Raw genomic sequence first — 20715 nt, forward strand, 5'->3', positions numbered from 1 at the left:
AGGTGCACGTTAAAGAACCCCAGGTGGTCAAAATTTCCGGAGTCCTCCACTACGGCGTGCCTCATAATCAGAAAGTGGTTTTGGCACGTAAAACCCCATAATTTAATGTTTACAGCAGTTCATGCAGCTGATAGAAGGGCTAACCTTACTTTGTGTAGTTGTCTAATAATTTGCTATTGAAATCTATGCTTCGCCTGTCAGGTGACACTGACTCTCTTTTCAACTGCGAAGCTTCATTTCCCAAAGAAACTCAGATGGGCTTCCTTTGTAGCTTCGGCTTCGGTATGGTAGCAGAGCTCCAAGCTTATTCAAAGTGATCTCAAATGATTTCAACTGGTAGTACCAGCCAGTTCTAACAGGCGATTTGCACAACAAACCTGTTGGCCACAGTTAACCATTTATTTCACGACGAATGGCAGGGGTGTTTCAAACATTTCAGCTGGACCAAAATTTCGGTGGAGGCACCAGCCACTCCCAACTGGGAATTCTGCAGTCGACGTGTTGGTTATAGGCGAATATTTCACCGAAGGAGTATGTTAGCAGTGTTCAAACTTGCGCCAGCCAAATGATTTCGACTGCCCCCCTGACTGGGAGTTCCGTAATGAACCTGTTGGTTCCACTGGACTATTTCATTGAAGGGGTATACCAAAAATATTACGCATTCATTACTGCAATCGCCCTATATATTGTGCTCAATACGGTATACAAGTTTTTATTTAAGACCTAACAGAATTCTTAAAAATCGTCTGTGGCAGACAGCTTGGTTGTAGCCCTTTAACTGGATTACCTGAAGTGGCAGACATTACTCACGCAAGAAATCAAAACGCATAATCAATTACCAAAATTCAATAATGAACTTTATTAATTTACAACAAAGATTACAATTTGCAAATTGCAGCCAGTGAGTTTACAAGGCATATACAGTTAAAGTGACTTCTAAGGATCATACAGTTTTTTGAGATACGTGCCGTAATTCTTGCAGTAAAAATTCAATATTGTTCCACTTGCTTTTTTAACAAACCTCCATTTTGTGCACTGAAGCTTGAAGGGAATGAATACTTTGAAACTGGTGTCATCCAGAAACACGCTCCAAGTGGATACACTTAATGAACTCACCGGCTACAATTTGGAACTTACAATATGTGCTGTAAAGTGATTAGTCATTGTTAATTGTTAATTTTTAGTATTGTTAATTAGTCATTTACGCATGTCAATTTCACGTACAAGTAATGCCCACGTCTAAGTCTTGCAGCTCAATGGCTACAATTACACTATTTGCCACAGCGATGTTTAAAAAGTTCTGCATAGTATAAAAAAATTCCAGTAGAAACAACGTTGAGTTGATATTTTTGCAAGTGAGAGCTTTGCAAGCATCAGCATATCTTGTTATATAGCAACACAGACATACACGCATCCTGCAGCATAATTTTCCAGGCCTAGGTGAGAATACATTTTTGCTTAACTACACAGTGCGCCACCTACATAATACTTTACATAGGACTACATGCTTTTACTAACAATTTTAAACTTTCTTTTTCCCCTTTTAACTGAAATCAAACAAATTAACTGATTCAATAGAACATTAACCTAACCTAAAGATTCTGCAATTTGAGCTGAAAGCCCTGGCAAGCGATGTTGTGCACCATTTTGTTTTGCATATTCATCCCCATTGCATCTCAAGATGAAATTGGGTTGTACCACCACTGCCTAGGTGTTGTTGGTTGAACACACTGTTGAAAAGTCGCCAAAATTTTGGAAATTCAGTGTCCCAGGAAGTGCAAGTATGAGGAGATTGCGTGTAGCTAGTTGTGCAAGGCGCGATGTAGCTGCGCTGTAGTATGGATGCTTGATCCCTGAAATTGCAGTGTCAGAAATGGGTGCGAAAGAGATCGTGGCACAACTGTCGGCAGCAAAGTCTGAGCTCACGAACAAATTTCAGTCGAAAGTTCGAGCCTGCCATTAATTAACAGCGCCGTTTACTAGCCAAAGCAGATGACCAAGCATATCCCACTGCCTCCTTGTTGCGTTGTGGTTTTGCCTACAGCCATCGTAAGCTGTGGTCATCAGCTTTCTTATTCACAACCATGAACCCCCTTCCTTTGGCAATACGCCACAAGGTGGCCTTCTCAAGGGTAATTAAAGGATGACGACCGTTCCATAACTGTACTAGTCTCGTATCCTAACCTGCTTTTCAGGTAATTCACTGCCCTCATCATGCCCATCATGTGGTCCTACCTATAACACTGTTTCATGTTTAGCAGGTAGCACCTGCATAACCTATGCAGGTATAGTGCAGGCATAGTAGTTTCACTCAGTGCATTTTAGCAGTGCAGTTTTCCATCTGCAACATTTTCTGTGGAATAACTAGCTCATATATTCTGTAGGGGGGGGGGGGTGCGGGCTTCATCAAACTGCCTCTAATGCAGCAGCTTTTACTTGCAGCCTCCTCCATCAAGTAGATGGAAACAAAGTTATTCTATTCTGTATATCAATACGACAGCATGTGGACCAAGGTCACACCAAATCTCAAATTGTACACCTTTATGTTTCTGTTATGCAACATACTGTGTTTTGGTTGTAAATGCAAGCAGTGCACTGGGGTTGCTGGTGATAGTCTTGCTTCACTCTGCTCGGCAGTAGTAATCGGGTCCTGATCTGCGACACCTACCACGTAATAATTGCATCACATCGTGTAACATAAAAATGCGAGACTTAATGTTACGCGGAATTATGTGATGCATAGCTGTATTTTTTTTCCCCCATGATGCAATATTTTACTATAGTGAATTTCAGCAGCGAGAAGTGTCTCTAGCCTTTATAGAATTGCTTGCTATGTATGAAGCAGCATGGTTAATTTTTTTTCAGAAATGATAACACAAACTTTACAATTAGCCCTTTTACATAGTTCTATGCACTTCTACATTGCCTAGACCATCTCCCCACTTTTGATAATTTGAAGAACTCAGTATTCCACCCTTTCCTTGCATATCCTCACCTATATGCACACACACACTTTCCTGCAGGTGAAACTAGTAGAGCTGTCAGACCGCGAACAACCACGTCACAAAGATCTCTCATTCCCATGAACATATCACACACAAGAAATGTCAACGTTTACGATACTCCCCAATGAGAAATTTGAGTGCAGCTTTTCATGTGTTTTCATTTCATGATATATTGAGGCAAACAATTTGAGACCGAGATCGCTACACCGGCTGGCAGTGGGCCAGTGCAATCAGTGCATTCGCAGAGGGAGGGGCAGTATGGCAACGCTAGCACGATGAACGGCATTGGAGCCAGCTTAGGGGAGAGAGAGAGAGAATCAAGTTTTAATGAGCCCTTAGTAAAGGTTGGTGCGCGCTGGCACCAGATGGGGCGGAACCTGCTTCTCAGGTCCCATATGCGTCCAGCACTTCCTGGCCCCTAGCCACCAGCACGAGCTCGGGGGGGGGGGAGCTCAAGAACCAGCTTTGGAAGACGACGACGACGAAGGTGCAAGCAGTGGCACATGCGCAATCGCCTAGAGTGGGTTGCGCCATTTCACTAGGGAACAAGGACACGCGCGTTTACACGGTTACACAGACGTCGACGCTCAACCCAGGAATGGGCGCCCATGAGCTCCGCTTCAAAATTACAATTACTTTAACACCTTTTGCAACACTCGAACATTGAGGTCATAAAGCTACACCAGAGAGACAGAAAACAGAGTAAAAAAATATGACATTTTATCTGAAACTGCAACATTCAAGTGAGCATGACAGCCTGCATGCACCAGGTGAAGAGATCAGGAAATAAAGTTTACACAAGTTCGACGCTCCAGTCATAGCAACACAGACAGAGATGTAGGCACCAAAATGAGTGCTGTAATCAACCATCTATATTCAACAGTGAAAATTGTGGACCAGGCCTCACATCAAACGATACTTTTCAAGTTGTCATCACTGTTGCACATGATGAATTAACTTTGCATTGCCACAGTATGCCCGAAAATCTGATTAACAGTGTGTAAAATACTGCCAAAGTTGTAAAAACATACTCAACTAGTCACATCAGGCTCCACAACTGCAAGTGACTGTGAGGCATTCTATATGATTCAACCTGGACGGTTTTTTTTTTCTAGTAAGTAGATCCCCAGCCACACTGAGGAGCACGCCCATTGTGTTTCCGTTGTCACCTGAATGCTATAGAATGCTTGTCAGGATTTTTTTTTGTCCAATGCCATCTTTTCAGCTCGAAGTACAGTTATTTGTAAAGTACACTTGAAGGAAAAAAAATGTGAGCCCTATGCTCTTGATGTTACGCAAAATGTTTAGTTCTTCAAACTGAGATAACCCAAGTAACACTAAATGTCGGACCAAAATTGGTTTGTGTAAGGAAAATGTGGCCCAAAGAACTGCTACAATCCACAGCACTCAGCCCTCTAAGGTTCAAGGGAAAAAAAAAAAAATTCACTGTTGGCATTGCACAAGGCTGAATGGAGACCTCAGAGGTAGCAAATGCAACTTCTAACATGCGCTGCTGCATGGTTCAAAGCTTCCCCTTGTCCTTGAAGAAGTTCATGACGGCTTGCATTGCCTCCTGCGAGACGAAGCGCTCTGTGAGGCGATCACACTCCTTGTCGTTGGCCTTGTGCAGGTCAGCCCAGATGGGGTCACGAACCAGTGCCTTTGAGTACTGCAAAGACTGAACAGCAGAGAAATGGGAGCTGTCAGCATATGCAGGAGTGCTCATACAAAAAGAAACAGATGACTGATGTTCAAACGAAGGCACCTAAGTAGCGTAAAGTACTTGACTATCCGAAAGGTTAAGAGAAGTTTTAGACAAGGAGCTGAAACAAGGTGTAGAAATTTATCTCAAAGGTTGGCATGTAAGGAGCCGTCTTCAATAAAAGCTCTATGTCAGGCAAAGCTCAGAAAGACTACCAACCAGCTTTGTCGTACTGGCTGCTCCAGCTGAGAGTTGGGGCACATCTGGTCTACTCCCTTCTCCTGTCTGTGTTGTCCTAAGCCTCAATGACTAGTGCTGAACTTAATTTTTTAAAGAGACTTTCCAAAGTGTACTTAGTACTTCTTGTGTTTAAGGGAAAATATTTTTGTGGTACTTTCAATGCAAAAATTGAGCATACTTTACAGCCTGTAATGCTGGAACCAACCTGCCAACCAGCCTGGAACCAAACACACAAGTCAACAACGAAAAGAGAAAGCGCAGGTGCACCAGCAGTGCACTGTGTGTAACAAGGTTGACACTTCAACAAGGAATTACAGAGCTGTTATGAATTGAAACACTGAATAGAACTTGAAACATACGAAATATGCTGCGGCAAAAGCAGTCAGTACTGCCGGCATTTTAAATGTTTTTTCGAATAAATTTTCTTTAGTGGGTAAGCACTTGTGGCATTGTCTCTCTTTTTGATTTGTTTGCCAGGCTTCCCTAAATTCATAAGGAATCCTAAGACAACCTCTGTTGCTGCCTCAGGAAATCCTGCCAATCTTAGTCTAGTTACTTGATTTAAAAAGATTTTGTTAACTGTGACTCCACATGACGTGAAACAATGTCGCCTTAAGGCAAGACATGGCAATACTGCTTTTCACAATGTTTGAACATCCATATTAGTAGTGCGAGATATGTTCCACTGACAGTGCTTTCATACTATGAGTAGAGTCTCTAGCAGGTGTGGTCTGATCATACCTGCAATGACAAGTTTAGAAATTGTAGTTAGTTCCGTTCGCCAATCTCGTGAGAGAACTTCAGACCCAATTCACATTTACTTGCTGGATATGTTCATAGACCACTTACACCCGCCTTACACTAGAGCCCGGAACATTAAGAGAATGTCAAAACACAGTTGCGATATCTTGCCTTAGGGCAGCACTGCTCAAATTATGTAGCAACTTTTTCAATAAAACAATTAGGCTCAAACTGACAAGACTGTGGAGCTCATTATTTGATGAGCAGCTGATAAATTAATCAACACAGCTAAGGGCCTGCAGCAAAGCAACAAGGGTCAATTAGGAGCAAGAGAAGGCACTGAACGAAGGCTTGTTGATGTGCCATACATCCATCACTTTTCACAAGGATGAAAGAATGTTGCTTGCTGGTATGACAATGCTGTATTAAACACCTCTGATAATCTGCAACAACTTTTTCAAACAGCTGCAAGAAAGATAGAAAATAAAAACAATGAAAGAAAATGTGCTTGTGCTACGAAAGAGAATCCTCAGTGATGTATTTGTATTTAGCTAATCATTGTAAAAGGCTGAAAAACTGGTTCTCTGTGACACTTCAGTTTTGTTTTCACACAGAAATAAACTAATATGCAAAACCACAGAGGTGTTTCATATAGAAAAAAAGCATCTATATGCGTGGAAGCGAGCCGTTTGGAATACTGCCAGAAAAAGTATTTATTTTCCTAAATGCCACGTGACCTGGATACCTTTGTTGTTCGTTGCTGTTATATCTAACTTTTATTGAATGATTAAACATTGTTCTGCATATGGCCATTTTGATGTATACTGATGTAGTCAGCTGATGATTAGCACTTGTCTTTATCTTCCCTTCCTGTGTGTATTGTCTTTTCGTCGAGTCAATTTTGCTCATCAACAATGCAAGGCCAACTAAACGAACAATTATTCTTAATGTATGTTGTGGGGGTGCACGACTCTCACACGTCCCCTGATATGCTGTTTTCCTGCATAGCTCCCGTCTCCTGTAATCCGGCTTCGCCGCGTGGCTAGGTGCCAGCGGCAGTCGGTGTGGTTGAAGCGCACTGCGGGAGATGGCGTGAGTGTGGTTCTGCTAACACCACCTAACAGCGGGGTTACTTGGGCGCAAAAAGGTGAAGGCTCTTCCTCTTTGGCTCGGAATCGGCGCAGACGTTCCGCGCGTGCGACCGATTACGCGCGAACAACCAGACCTTGGTGTCCAGCATGGGGTGAACATATTCGCTCGCTATCTGGTCGCGGTAAGTTGGACTTCCTAGATTTGTCGCGCACCCATCAGCATGTTTTGCGCATAGCCACTCGGTTAGCAGGCATTAGTCTATGAAAGGTGCAATAAATGCCCGTGTGATTGTTTCCACTACTGTGTCGTCGTTCCTTTGTCCCAAGAGCACGGGTGAGAACCCCACATCTGGCTGCCCAACGTGGACCTCTTGGGGTATCGGACGATAGTTTTTAACAGTTTTGCTTTGTTCGAGACCTTTGCTTGAACTGAAGCGTTGGGTTAGCGTGGATTTTGATTGCTAGCCACTGAGCTACGTAGCCACTGAGCTACAGCGAAGGGTCAGAAGTGCACTTGAATAACTGAACACGACAAGAGTGCACCACCTCGAAACATGCATTACGTCTCAACTGCAGTCTTCTCTTGTATGAACTCCTACCATGCTGTGCAGACTAGTCAAGCCTTATTCAATTTCTTTGCAGTGCTTCTAGACAAGTAGTGCCTCCTTGTTGAAGCAAGCCTGACTGCTTTTGAGATAAGACCATCAGGCACTTTTTGTTGTGCACTGTAGCTATTGTAGCCGAAGCAACACGAGCTTGGAACATACAGAAGTCGAGTTGCAAACTGACAAGGAGACATCATTTAACAACACAAACTAGTTGCTTAGTTTCAGATAGACACATACTTTGGGTGGAAGCTTGGCAAGCTCCTGAAGCCTCTTCTTGGTCTCTTCATGGAAGGTGGCATGTGGAAACACATCAGTGATAAAGCCGCACGACTTGGCCTCCTGTGCACTGAGCTGCTGATTCAGCATCAGCACCCTGTTGGCCTGCATAGACAAGTCCCCAGGCATTGTAATCAGGAGTATGTTACACGGTCGGCTGACAGCCTGGCAAATGTACTGTTTTCTGCTTAAGCTGACTGTACGTAAAGCTTCACAAATAGAGTTTAAGTACAGCACACCACAAGACTGCACATTTACTCATTTTCTGGCTGGTACTCCTTCAGATTCTGGGTTAAGATGCACATTACGCTATCATGTAGTCACACAGTCACATCACAAATCCTTTTCATGTGTCGGAAATTAATTGCAACAGCAGGAGCGGCGAGACTCTGCTACTGCTATATCGTTGCAATATTAATTTATCCTATTTTTCCTTCACACACAAGGAAGGAGAAGAAGAAATCTTCAATGCCATTGACTCCAATCAGCACAGCAGCTGTCTTTGCATTCATTTACCACTGAAGGTCCATCGAAAGGCAGCCATAACAGCAGCACTTAAACAGCAGCTGTAAGCAGTAATAACTTCCACTACTGTCCAATCGACAACACAGCTATTGCAAGGAAAAGGAGAAGACTGGCTCATGACACTGGCACCACTGGTCCTCTGTAGTCTGTAGTACATACCAAAGAGACAGCCGTTGGCCCAATGGTACAAATGTGCCATCTCTGTTTTTCGCTCTGCTGAATTCACTTGCTTTTTAGAAGTCAAGGCTTGCCATTGTGCATACAAGAACTCACTCTAGCCACGCCCATGGCCCTTGGGAATGTGTAGGAAGAACAGCCTTCAGGGTTCAGTCCGAGCAGCGTGAACGGCGTGTGAAAGAAAGCCTGCAAAAAGCAAGGGGAACGAAAACACAACTTTGTAAGTGTAAATGACATTTTCCCCACAGCAACCACCGATAGGTCACATAATAAAAAAGTAAAAATGCCATGCAGAGCACCAGTTCATGAAATTCAGTCGCGCATGTGAACCGAACTGTGTGGACACTTTTTGACTAAACATCTCTCTGATTATTGCCATTTCGTTAATTCTTTATATGTCACTGCCACCATATGCAGTTTTGAAGCCTATTGGGCCACAAAATCCTGTGTTTAAACTCAAATTGAGCGTGAAAGTGCATTCATTAAATGTGCGCTTTACAGCACCAATTCCATTTTTCGTTATGTACTGCCACTGTAACATGGCTCAAGTGATAATTAATTTTCTGGCATGCTGCAGTTGCGACTGGCAATGCTGGAATCATGCTGAGGTAAGTGAAGCTGCATGCAGCCACAACTTTATACTGTAGTTATTTGACTCACTGTTTTATACAACTTTCTACAGCAGCTGTTATACACCCTGCACACTGTAATATAAAACAGGGTTCAGAGTAACCCATGTTCGCAATGTATGTGCATAATGTGTGAAAATTCAAGCTTCGTGCGAGAACTGTTAGGTAGGGCACGTAGAATCTTACTTTGTCAGAGGCATAAATGAAGTCAAAGAGGCCGAGGACTGTGCAGGAAACGCCTATAGAAGGGCCGTTGACTAGAGCCACCGCCGGCTTGGGGAAGTTGATGAAAGCAGCAACGTAACGGCTGCAAAACAAATGTACAAGAGTCTTGTGGGCACCGAGAGCAAATTTGGGCACTAACACTTCTCTTAGTGCTGGAAACGAGCACATTTTGAGTGTTGCATGTTTAATAATTTTTAAAAAATCTATTAGTGGCAATATATACTCTTGTGCATCAAAGTGCAGCCTAATTACTGATGTTTTGAATGGAAGCAAAATAGAAGTAATTGCTCAGAACAGTTATAAACATTTAAAAATTATTAGCAAAATTACGAAGAAGCACTCAACAAAGCATGAAGAAAGAATAACTTGTGATGTTACTTATAAGTTGAGAGCAGAACTTTAAGCAAAATTTCTATTTTTAGTTTGTGTACTTATCATACCTATTCAGTATATCAACATCACTGATAAACTTAAAATAAACTCGGGCACAACTCTGACTTGGAATGTGGGGCTCATTTTAGACGTTCAGGCAACGTTTACCACCATCCTCAACAGACATGCTGCGGATAGAGTTAATTTGAAACTTAAATCTGTCTAAGACAAAATATCCTGGGCTTTCGATACTTTTCTAACTGGTGACCATTCTGCAATTCCAGAGAACACAGACTCACTGAACATTTAGAAGTATAAGTACGCACCACTAAATTCGGTGGATGTTGAGCATTCCTTTTCTGCATACAAACTAATACAGTAGTATTTCCTTAAATCAACCTTGATGAGACCGACGAAATTGACCAAATTATGCTGTGGATTGAATTAAACAACATGCAGAAAAAACGTCAAGACAGCACTAATCCATTTGGTAGTATTTGCCCGATTCTATCACGCTTCCGAATCAAATGTGCGCTGCCACTCTTTGTGTGTTCAAAGTAACAAACTAATGTAGAGATAACATCAAAGTTCTTATGCGCACTCAATTTTTCAGCAAGAAAAGTGGGCAGGGGTCTAACATGTGTTGCATAATGGCAACCGGTTTTCCAAAGTCAGCTTCACCGCAATACAGCCGTGTTATACGGCAAATCATACAAACGCCACGAATGAAGTTTTTGGCTCAATTTCCTTAAAAGGAAAGAAGGTGGACATGCACATTAGAATTGGGTATATACCGTAATAAGACATTGTGAGCTAATGTTATTGCTAGAAGATTTTCCTAGAGCAGTCTGAAAATAGGCATTTTTAACACTTGTTCGACACATTCGTTGTCCCCCAAGCCCTGCTGAGACCGTAAAGGGGTCACTATTGGGGCCACAATAGGGGCCAGGTGCATGCATGTCGACTATTCAAGTTCGAATTATCTGGTTAAGGCCAATTTTGGGATTGAAATAACGAAAGTTTGGGCCTACAGAAATGCATGGTTGCTGGCAGAGACATTCGGTAGGCATTAAATTGAGTGAAAAACCCAATTAAACGGAGTCAAATTAATGGACATTTACTGTACTTAGTAAAAAAAGCACAACGTTCAACAGGAAAATATCGGAATGGTGCTTCTTTATCACTGTTTTCACAACTTTTATGTGGTGTGTAGCCACACTAAGCTTCCGGGAAATCTTGTAATCTATGCAACTTGTCCCCTCCTGTTTTATTCGGGACATTAAAATTAATTTAATGAAACAGGGGTCTAATGGGCTGGTGTTCCTTGGAAAATCATAATGTATCCTCAGATGCACAGTAGAAGATCTTGATAACTGAGCCTATACATCTCTAAAGGACAGCATTAGGTGCCTATATATGCCCTAAAGGACAGCTTCAGTGCCTATATAGGTGTCTAAAACCACATTACTTTGTGCCAAAACATTAGGAAATGTATTGATTAGGGTATGTGCCTATATACAACTATGTGCCACTGTAGTTGCAAATACGAGAGAATATATGAAACATGTTCGTTATATGGTCATGCAAGATTACTGAATATGTGTCAAATGACACTTTTTGATAGGGTTGCAATGAATTCGGGACAACAAGCTCATGGGTGAAGTGGAATTTACACCCCACCACTGCGCAAGTGTGAAGCAAGCATCTCTGTGAAGGTGCGATCTCGCTGAAACGCTGTGGGCTTGCATGCCAGCTTCTTTTGAGCACAGCGCGTGGGCTGATCATGCCTGTTTAAAAGTGCTGGTCATCTTGCTCAAGGTTCTGATTAACACGCTGTGACCACATCGATGCATCACTGACAGCATCGTAATTGAGCGAAAAAAAAAAAAAAAGGCGACTTCAGCTCACAGATCACTGCTGCTGCATGAGGCCACAACAAAGTAGGAGCAAGCAGCCAAGCAAAACACATGAGGTGTGATAGGAAGAAGGGGGAAAGATAAGCAGGGAGCATGGTCCGTCGCAGCATCCGGCTCTGCTGGATACCTGCCAACAAGTGCAAGTGAGGCTGCTGATGCTGCCCTGTTGCCTTCTGCTTGGTATATTAGAAGTGATGATTTTGGGATATCTGTAGTCCAGTGCAAGACCTTCTTGAGATAAGGGGTGAAATACACATGGGATGACACCATGCCTGGAAAATAATTCCGACTTAACAGATATTTCAAGATATCACAGTTCGAGTTAATGAGTGTTTTCTGTAGTTACAATTTACATGCAGTCACACAGGCAAAGCAGGAAGCAAGATGGTGTCATAGTTCATTCAAACCGCATCTTACACTTCTAAAGGTGTTTATTTGGCAGAGCTCGGGAGCAGCGCAACGTCGACGGGCAGGGCAGTCAGAGCTTCGAAGCACGAGAGCCGTTGCTGAGCAGGAGCGCTCGACCCACTAGCGTTTAGAGCCAGTAGCGCTGAACCCACAAGCGTCTCTTCTAAAAACTCTTCGCTACAACCACCCCCCGGGAGCGAGAAGGGAGCCGTCCGGCGACCTAACAGTTCGTCACGATGAGCGGGTCGTAGTAAGGTTTTAAACGGTCGACATGGACAATGTCTCGTCCCCGGCGGCGCATGTCTTCAGATGGCTCAACTGGTTCGATGACATAGTTTACAGGAGATGCGCGTTCGAGAACACGATAAGGGCCTTCATACTTAGGGACCAGTTTTGATGAGAGGCCAGGGGCAGTTAAAGGGACTGAGAGCCACACGAGCGCTCCCGGATCGAAGGTGACCGTGGCAGTGTTGTCACCGCAAGTGCTCCTCTGGCGCTCTTGAACATCGGAAGTAAAGGCCCGTGCGAGGTCACGGCAGTCTTCTGCATATCGGACCGTGTCAGAAATAGGGACGTACTCGGATGCATCCGGCCGGTACGGAAGAATGGTGTCGATGGTGTGCGAAGGGTGTCGACCATACAGCAAGAAATAGGGTGAAAATCCAGTGGTGCTCTGCGTAGCGGTATTATACGCGTAGGTGACGAATGGCAGAATGGCGTCCCAGTTCGTGTGGTCGGAGGCAACGTACATTGAAAGCATGTCGCCGAGCGTATGGTTGAAGCGTTCTGTGAGGCCATTCGTTTGAGGGTGGTACGCCGTAGTCGTGCGATGAACAACGTGGCACTCTTTGAGAATCGCTTCAACTACTTCCGACAGGAAGATGCGTACGCGATCGCTGAGCAATTCTTGAGGTGGACCATGCCGCAGAATGAATCGGCGAAGCAGGAATGATGCAACATCGCGCGCTGTAGCTGCGGGGAGAGCGGCGGTTTCGGCGTATTGTGTCAGGTGATCTACTGCCACAATGGCCCAGCGGTTACCAGCCGACGTCAGGGGAAGTGGTCCATACAAATCGATGCCAACGCGCCCGAACGGTTGGGTAGGGCAGGGTAGAGGCTGCAGGCCAGCTGGCGAGAGGTGGGGTGAAGATTTTCGGCGCTGGCAGTCGGGGCATGAACGAACAAACTTTTGAATGTAGTTGTACATTCCTCGCCAGTAGTAGCGTCGTCGGAGGCGCTGGTAGGTTTTGAAAAGTCCCGAATGCGCACACTGTGGATCAGAGTGGAACGATGCGCAGATTTCAGAACGCAGGCTTCGAGGTACAACTAATAACCACTGGCGGCCGTCAGAGGTGTAATTGCGTCGATGAAGCAGGTCGTCGCGAATGGCGAAATGGCGAGCTTGACGGCGCAATGCACGAGTGGTTGGCTGCGATGACGGATCAGCAAGGCAGTCTATGATGGAGGCAATCCAGGGGTCCTTGCGCTGCTCAGAAGCGATGGTCCCAATGTCGACGGAAGAAACGTCAAGCTGGGATATTGCGCAACAGGCATTGTCGTCTGGCAAGGGAGAACGTGAGAGGGCGTCAGCATCAGCATGCTGGCGTCCGTTGCGGTACAGTACGCGGATATCGTAATCCTGTAAGCGAAGCGCCCAGCGGGCGAGACGGCCTGAGGGATCCTTCAATGACGACAGCCAGCATAGTGCATGGTGGTCCGTGACGACATCAAATTGGCGACCATACAAATAGGGCCGGAACTTGGTAAGCGCCCAGATGATCGCCAGGCATTCTTTTTCCGTGACGGTGTAATTGGTCTCGGCTTTAGTAAGCATACGGCTTGCGTATGCCACAACATATTCAGGAAACCCTTCTTTGCGCTGTGCTAAGACAGCGCCGAGGCCAACACCGCTGGCATCTGTGTGTACCTCAATAGGTGCCGTTGGATCGTAGTGGCGCAAAATGGGAGGAGACGTCAGCAAACGACGGAGCTTAGTGAACGCCTCGTCGCACTCGGACGACCACGAATGGAGAGGTCCGTTGCTGCCAAGGAGCTTCGTCAGGGGTGATATGACGGCGGCGAAATTGCGAATGAAGCGCCGGAAGTAGGAACACAAACCTACAAAACTGCGCAATTCTTTGACGGACGTCGGTTTAGGAAATTCAGCTACGGCACGAAGTTTGGCTGGATCGGGGAGGATTCCATCCTTCGAGACGACATAGCCTAGTATCATAAGCTGCCGCACTGCAAATCGGCACTTCTTTAGGTTCAGTTGAAGGCCAGCGTTCGCTAAGCAAGTCAAAACATGCCGTAGGCGTTGAAGGTGCGTGGTGAAGTCAGAGGCAAAAACAACAACGTCATCGAGATAACACAAGCACGTGTGCCACTTCAAACCGCGGAGGACTGTGTCCATCATGCGTTCAAAAGTTGCTGGCGCATTACAAAGTCCAAACGGCATGACGTTAAATTCGTATAGGCCGTCGGGTGTGACAAAGGCTGTCTTCGGCCTATCGACGTCAGCCATGGGGACTTGCCAATAGCCGGAGCGTAAATCTAGAGATGAAAAGAGTTCTGCTCCTTGTAGGCTATCGATGGCGTCATCAATTCGCGGCAGCGGGTATACATCTTTGCGAGTGATCTTGTTGAGGCGGCGATAGTCTACACAGAACCGTATCGAGCCGTCTTTTTTCGTAACAAGGACGACAGGGGATGCCCATGGACTGTTCGAGGGTCGGATCACTTCGCGGCGAAGCATATCGTCCACTTGCTCATTAATCACACGACGTTCCGTCGCAGAGACGCGATATGGTCGTTGCCGCAATGGTGGTTGGGAGCCAGTGTCAATATGGTGCGTGACAGCAGACGCCCGGCCCAAGGAAGGTTGCTCGACATCAAAAGAAGAACGAAATTCTTCTAAGATGCGCAGAAGCTGCGAACGCTGAGGTGGGGTGAGGCCATCGGCAATAGATGAATCGAACACACCTGTGGGCAAAGGGTCGGACGTCGTCAGAGAACCGAGCGTGTTGTAACTGGCGCAGGACGTGTCTTCGGGAACATCCGTAATTTGTACGGCGTCGAGCACTTCTACGTGGCCAAGACATTCGCCTTGAAGCAGCATCACAGGGTATGAGAAGGGGTTACATACAAAAATAGCTGTGGAGCCCTGTTTGACGTTCACAGTCGCAAAAGGCAGCAGCAGACGTTTTCGAGTGTAAAAGCGGCCCGACGGAGAAAGTAGTGCGATGGCGTCAGAGAGGCTGCTGCACTGCATTGACACAATCACTGACGAGTTGGCAGGAACGTTTGTGTCGTGCCTGACGAGTAGTTTGTTCGCAAAAGGAGCATTATCGGCAAGCGTCATATCTGCTATCGGCGACAGTTCTAGTTCGGCCCGTGCGCAATGAATGACGGCATCGTGGCGGGCGAGAAAGTCCCACCCCAGGATAACTTCGTGGGAGCACGAGGAAATCACAATAAATTCGACGGCGTATACAACGTCCTCGATGAGAACACGAGCGGTGCACGCCGCAATCGGGTGAATACGCTGTGCGCCTGCTGTGCGGAGGGCGAATCCACCAATGGGCGTCGTAACCTTTCAAAGGAAGCGACAAAGCTTTGCGTCCATAACTGATACAACGGCTCCGGTATCTACGAGGGCAGATGTGCGCACACCGTCAACTAACACGTCTATCACATTGGTCGGGCTACGTTGAGGACTTTCGCGTTTCGACGGCGTCGCAGCCCTTGCCTCATGGACTGCGACGATTAGTTTTCCTCATCCCGAGCTTCGAGACGAGGCCGCATCGGTGATGGGGAGCGTCGGCGTGGAGAAGTTGAGCGGCGGATGTTAGCGGACCGGCGGAATGGTGGTGACGCAGCCCGAGGTTCGTCATCGTAATAAGGGCGCGGAGAACTCGCCATAGAACTTGGCCCATAAGGTGTAGCGCTAGGCGACTGCACGCGACTACAGTAGCGTGCGACGTGGCCTGCATAGCCGCACGCAAAACATATTGGTCGATTGTCCGCTGTACGCCACCGAGTCGTTGCGGGAGGTCCCATCCATGTGGAAGGACGCGTTGGATGTGGCGCCTGGTGAAGTGATTGCATAGCCGGCTGTTGTGGGGGCATAGCGAGGACTTCGGCGTACGTGAGAGGTCCCCGTTGAGGGAGTTGTTGAGGCTGGGTGACGACTTCCGCGTAGCTGAGTGGCACAGCCGTCGGCATCTGTTGGGGCCTGGCCATGACTTCGGCGTAGCTGTGAGGTGCAGCCGCAGGAACACGCTGGTGGTGCTCAGGCAAAACCTCGTGCAGTTCTTGCACTATGACGCGGCGAAGCGGAGGCGCAAAACTTGGCGTAGGCGCGTGTACCGAATGTGGCTGTGCAAAATCCATCAACGAGAGTTGCCGGGCAACTTCCTCGCGGACGAACGCCTTCATTTCTGCGAGCAACGCTGCCTGGTTGGACATGGCAGACAAACCAGCGAGGTGTTCGTCACGTGGTAGAGATCGACGGGTCAGTGACCGCTGCCTGCGGAGTTCTTCATAGTTCTGGCACAGTGTGACAATTTCAGCCACAGAGCGTGGACTTTGGCCAGCAACATGTTAAAGGCGTCGTCTTCTATGCCCTTCAGTATGTTTCGGATGCGATCAGACTCCGCCATGGTCGAATCGACTTTCCTGCATAGATCCAGGACATCTTCGATATAGCTGGTGAACGTTTCGCCTGGCTGTTGAGCTCGTTCTCGCAAACGTTGCTCGGCACGCAGCTTGCGAACAGCAGGGCGCCCAAACACATCGGCGAGGGAAGTCTTAAATTCCGACCATGTCTGGAACTCTGCTTGGTGGTTGTTATACCACAGGCTGGCCACTCCAGCGAGGTAGAACAGAACATGGCTCAATTTGGCTGCTTCATCCCACTTGTTATGGTCGCCTACTCTGTCGTACGCCGTGAGCCATTCATCCACGTCAGTGTCATCCGCTCCAGTGTAGATAGGAGGGTCGCGATGACGAGGCACCCCGGGACACGCAGTGGGCGCAGGAGGAGGCGTTTGCTGGGAGGCGTCTTGGGGCATGGTAGATGGTATGGTACGGGACCGGAGTTCCAGGATGATCGTCTGAGGTCACCCCGCACACTCCACCAATTCTAAAGGTGTTTATTTGGCAGAGCTCGGGAGCAGCGCAACGTCGACGGGCAGGGCAGTCAGAGCTTCCAAGCACGAGAGCCGTTGCTGAGCAGGAGCGCTCGACCCACTAGCGTTTAGAGCCAGTAGCGCTGAACCCACTAGCGTCTCTTCTAAAAACTCTTCGCTACACACTTCACCTTTATCTACGGAAGGGTCGTCAGCATCGAAAGCAATGACAGAAAATATCTAGTGAAGTGCAAATCTATCGATATCTTGTCACTATCTATCCCTATCTTCTCATCAACTCACTATAGCACGAAGCTACAAACAAAACTTATCCGAGTTTCTCCTGCTCGGGATGAATATTCCCAAAAGAATTTTCCCTTTCATGAGTATTCCTCCTCTTTCCAGGCTTCTGCAAAACTGATTTAATTAAACAATTATATGCCGGGATTCAAACCACAGTGCAATTATAAGGCACGCTGTAGTGGGACACTCCGGATTAACTTTGACCCCCTGTGATCCGTGCACCTAAATCAAGGCAAACAAGTGTTTTGCATTCCACCTCCTTCAAAATCTGGCTGCCATGGCCAGGACTGAACCAGTGACCTCGAACTTAACCGCTGAACGCCATAGCCACTAAGCTTCCAAGGTGGGCTGAACTGATTTGCCATGTCTCATCACATACCGGACAAGTTCGGCCGCCTCCTTGGCAAGCACGTCCGGTGGCAGTCCCGTCTTAAGCCTGTTCATGAAGTTGCCCAGGTCATTGCCGCTCGAGAAGAAGTCGCCCGTGCCCGTGAGCGCCAGGTAGTGGATGTCGTCTCGCTCGGCCGCCTCCTTGAGGTAACCGATCATCGTTTCGTACATCTCAAGGGTGATGGAGTTCTTTTTGGCCGGCCGGTTAAAGCGGACCACAAAGCCTTTGTCTTCGACGCACGACACGAGGTCACCGCCTGTGGCGGCAGATGGCGACTGCACAGACCCACTAGCGCTCGATGAGCTGGTGCTAGGACTCTGAGTGCGTCCACCGAGCTTGTCGACGATCGAGGCATACTCGGCTTGTGCCGTTTCCTGTCAAGAAAAAAAGGCACACCATGTCTTAACAACATAGATGAAATTATCTTATAGGGTTTAAATAACACCACCCCTTTAATGACGAGTGTTGCCAAAGCAACACCATAAAAAAATTGTTTTCTTGCCAATTTTCAGTACTGAGTACGAAGTTACATGCTGAATCTCTTTGGCCAATGCTGAATGACAGGCAGCGAGCATCATTTGTTGGTTTAGAGCAGGAGCAGAGGAGGAGAAAGAAGAAGTTTTGCAAGCGACTCACTTTATTCTGAAAGCACAGTCAAAGAGACAGACCGATGCAAGAGCTTTGCCGCAGTGGTGTCATAAACGTGATGTAAAGCAAATAAAATGTACACCTATGGTACACACATGACAAGAGCTGCCTGTACAACTTTCAAAGGGAGCTATACGTGGCTTAAGGTGAAGCCTACTTCCAGTTTTCTGCCAGGTGGTTGCCCTCAATTGTTAAAAACCTCCAGCAAAAGATATTTTTCTTTTCATTAATTATGCTTATCCTCGATGTGTTTTGCACATTCAAAAATAAAAGTATTTTTAGTATTCATATGTGCCCCCATTAAAGGGCTAAAAAGAAACACTAAATCAAATTAGACTGATTAGGTATTCTTTAGGAACTCCAGTTTCATTTATTTTGTGGTAACAGGTTTGATTGCTGGAAGACAAAGTGAATGGCAAACTTCCATTTTAAAAAAAAATTGCACACAGCATGATACATCAGTGTGAAGGCACAAATTTCAAAGACTCTTCTTCGTATTTTGGCTGTTACGGTGCCATAATGTTCTTGAAACTTGCCGAGTTCAGTTTATGGCTTATTTAGAATACTACATGCAGTCCATCTACAGATGAGAAATTGCGTATGTGCAGGGAGACACCGTCAAAATCGGTGACATCATGGCTAGCTGGAGGAGAAACTTCAGGGTGGTGCTGCCGCTTGTCCTTTGCCTTTATTTTTCCTGGCCTATCAAGCCTTCTCTCAAGGGTGCTTTTTTTTTCTTATTGTAGGAGCCCACTCAGCTGACATTTACTAAGCCACTACACCGGTCAATGTGTAACATGAAAGAAATTTAAAACTGACTAAATGAAATTCGATTTGACAAAGTTTTAGATTCGACGAAGTGATTTAGATTCATTAACACATATTCATAAAGCGCAATGCATTGAAAACCTTGAAACAACAAAGTGAACTTAACGGCTCACTCCATTTAGCAACGTAGGGGGCGGGGGTGTAACAAACGTAAAATATTCATATGGCAGGTTTCAGTTCGCCTGACGGATGCCACGGAGAAAGGTTTGCCGCTACCAAGAAGGAACATGAGACACGCTCATCAAGCTTTGCTATCTATGACAAGTGCATATACATGCAAAGACAACTTTTATTTTTTTGCTTATAAATAAATATGTTATTAGCAAGAGAGCTTTAGATAACTTGGACTTAAAGAAGTTCTCCATTTAGCAAGATAATCCTTGGGCACCATCAGTATTGTTATATGGACTTTTAACTGCAGTGGGATGTCACAAATATCAAACACTCATTTCATTTCACCTTAAAAAGCCAGCCCAGCCAGTCTGATGTGCTGAGAGAAAATGCTGCTAGCACTGGAGAGCACGTGAGTACCTTGTTTAAAAATTATTTTTTGGACTCCCCACAACACGTGGTTGCTGAAGTATCCATTAAACACCCCTACAGCTGCATGTTGCTTCCATACTCTGCTGGTCAGTTGAAAATGCTCAAAGCCTGTCAAGGTCACTTTAAAGGGGCAATAAAGAGAAAATTAATTCGAGCTGTATCAGAAATTACTCTCTTCTACTATACCGAAAAAGCTAGTCTTGCCAAAAGGGGTGGAGTTATAAGCCAGAACATGACAACACACGAGTGGCTGACGTGGCCTCAAAGTTTAGTACAAAAGCTTGCCTGACCGCATGAATAGTGATGGCTACTACTGAAGCCTAGTTAATTTCATTCTTGGTAAAAGTGGAACTATACTGTATTCTAAATAGGCCAAAGACTGAACTTAGCAAGTTTGAGAAACTTCTCCTTAGCCAGAGCGACCCAAATACGAGAACATACTTTGAAATCCCTGACATTGGTACTGGCACTAACATTTCGGAGTGAAATTCAAACACTTGAAGTTTGACACTCACTTCCTGTTCTAGTAATCAACCTCCTACTGCAAAATCAATTAAAGTAGAGTTTTGAAGGAGCACTTTATCAGTCTAAACTCATTAACCGTCTCTCTTTAGCGTCCCTTCAAAACTCAAGTTCAGCAAAGAAGTATGGTTCAGAATGTTCCAAACGCAAGAGCAAAAAGAAATACAAAAGGCAAATGCTAGCACTCCTCTCTTGGCGTCATGCCATAAACCCAAGGAGAAAGCAAAGGGCTTAGAATGCCAAAAAAAGGAGTATACGCTGTTGGCCTTACCTTAGGCATGTCACCGAGGGTACTCCAGGCGTCCCACTTAGCCTTGTTGACCAGATCAAACACCCCTGGCTTGGGAGTGTTGCATTTACCCACTGTGGCCTGGTACGAGGGAGAGGGAGCAGTTGAGAAAGGTTGACAAGTGATGCTTTTGCCAGTTGTCAGTGA

The 20715-nt window shown here is 45.9% G+C and overlaps 1 protein-coding gene across 2 annotated transcripts in view; it reads right to left on the reverse strand.

Moving 5' to 3' along the window:
- Positions 1–3703: 3703 nt before the first annotated feature.
- Positions 3704–20715, reverse strand: part of Dci (Dodecenoyl-CoA delta-isomerase) — a 34815-nt gene continuing 17803 nt past the window's right edge. For both annotated transcript variants that reach the window (XM_070540913.1, XM_070540912.1), the window contains exons 3-8: positions 20551–20649; positions 17727–18112; positions 9181–9301; positions 8462–8551; positions 7625–7768; positions 3704–4683 (exon numbers count right to left, since the gene is read on the reverse strand). In XM_070540913.1, the coding sequence (XP_070397014.1) occupies positions 4528–4683; positions 7625–7768; positions 8462–8551; positions 9181–9301; positions 17727–18112; positions 20551–20559 (906 nt within the window). In that variant the 5' untranslated portion in view covers positions 20560–20649 and the 3' untranslated portion in view covers positions 3704–4527. The remainder of the gene's footprint in view (positions 4684–7624; positions 7769–8461; positions 8552–9180; positions 9302–17726; positions 18113–20550; positions 20650–20715) is intronic.

The sequence above is a fragment of the Dermacentor albipictus genome, chromosome 6 (assembly GCF_038994185.2).
Source record: "Dermacentor albipictus isolate Rhodes 1998 colony chromosome 6, USDA_Dalb.pri_finalv2, whole genome shotgun sequence".
Taxonomy (NCBI): domain Eukaryota; kingdom Metazoa; phylum Arthropoda; class Arachnida; order Ixodida; family Ixodidae; genus Dermacentor; species Dermacentor albipictus.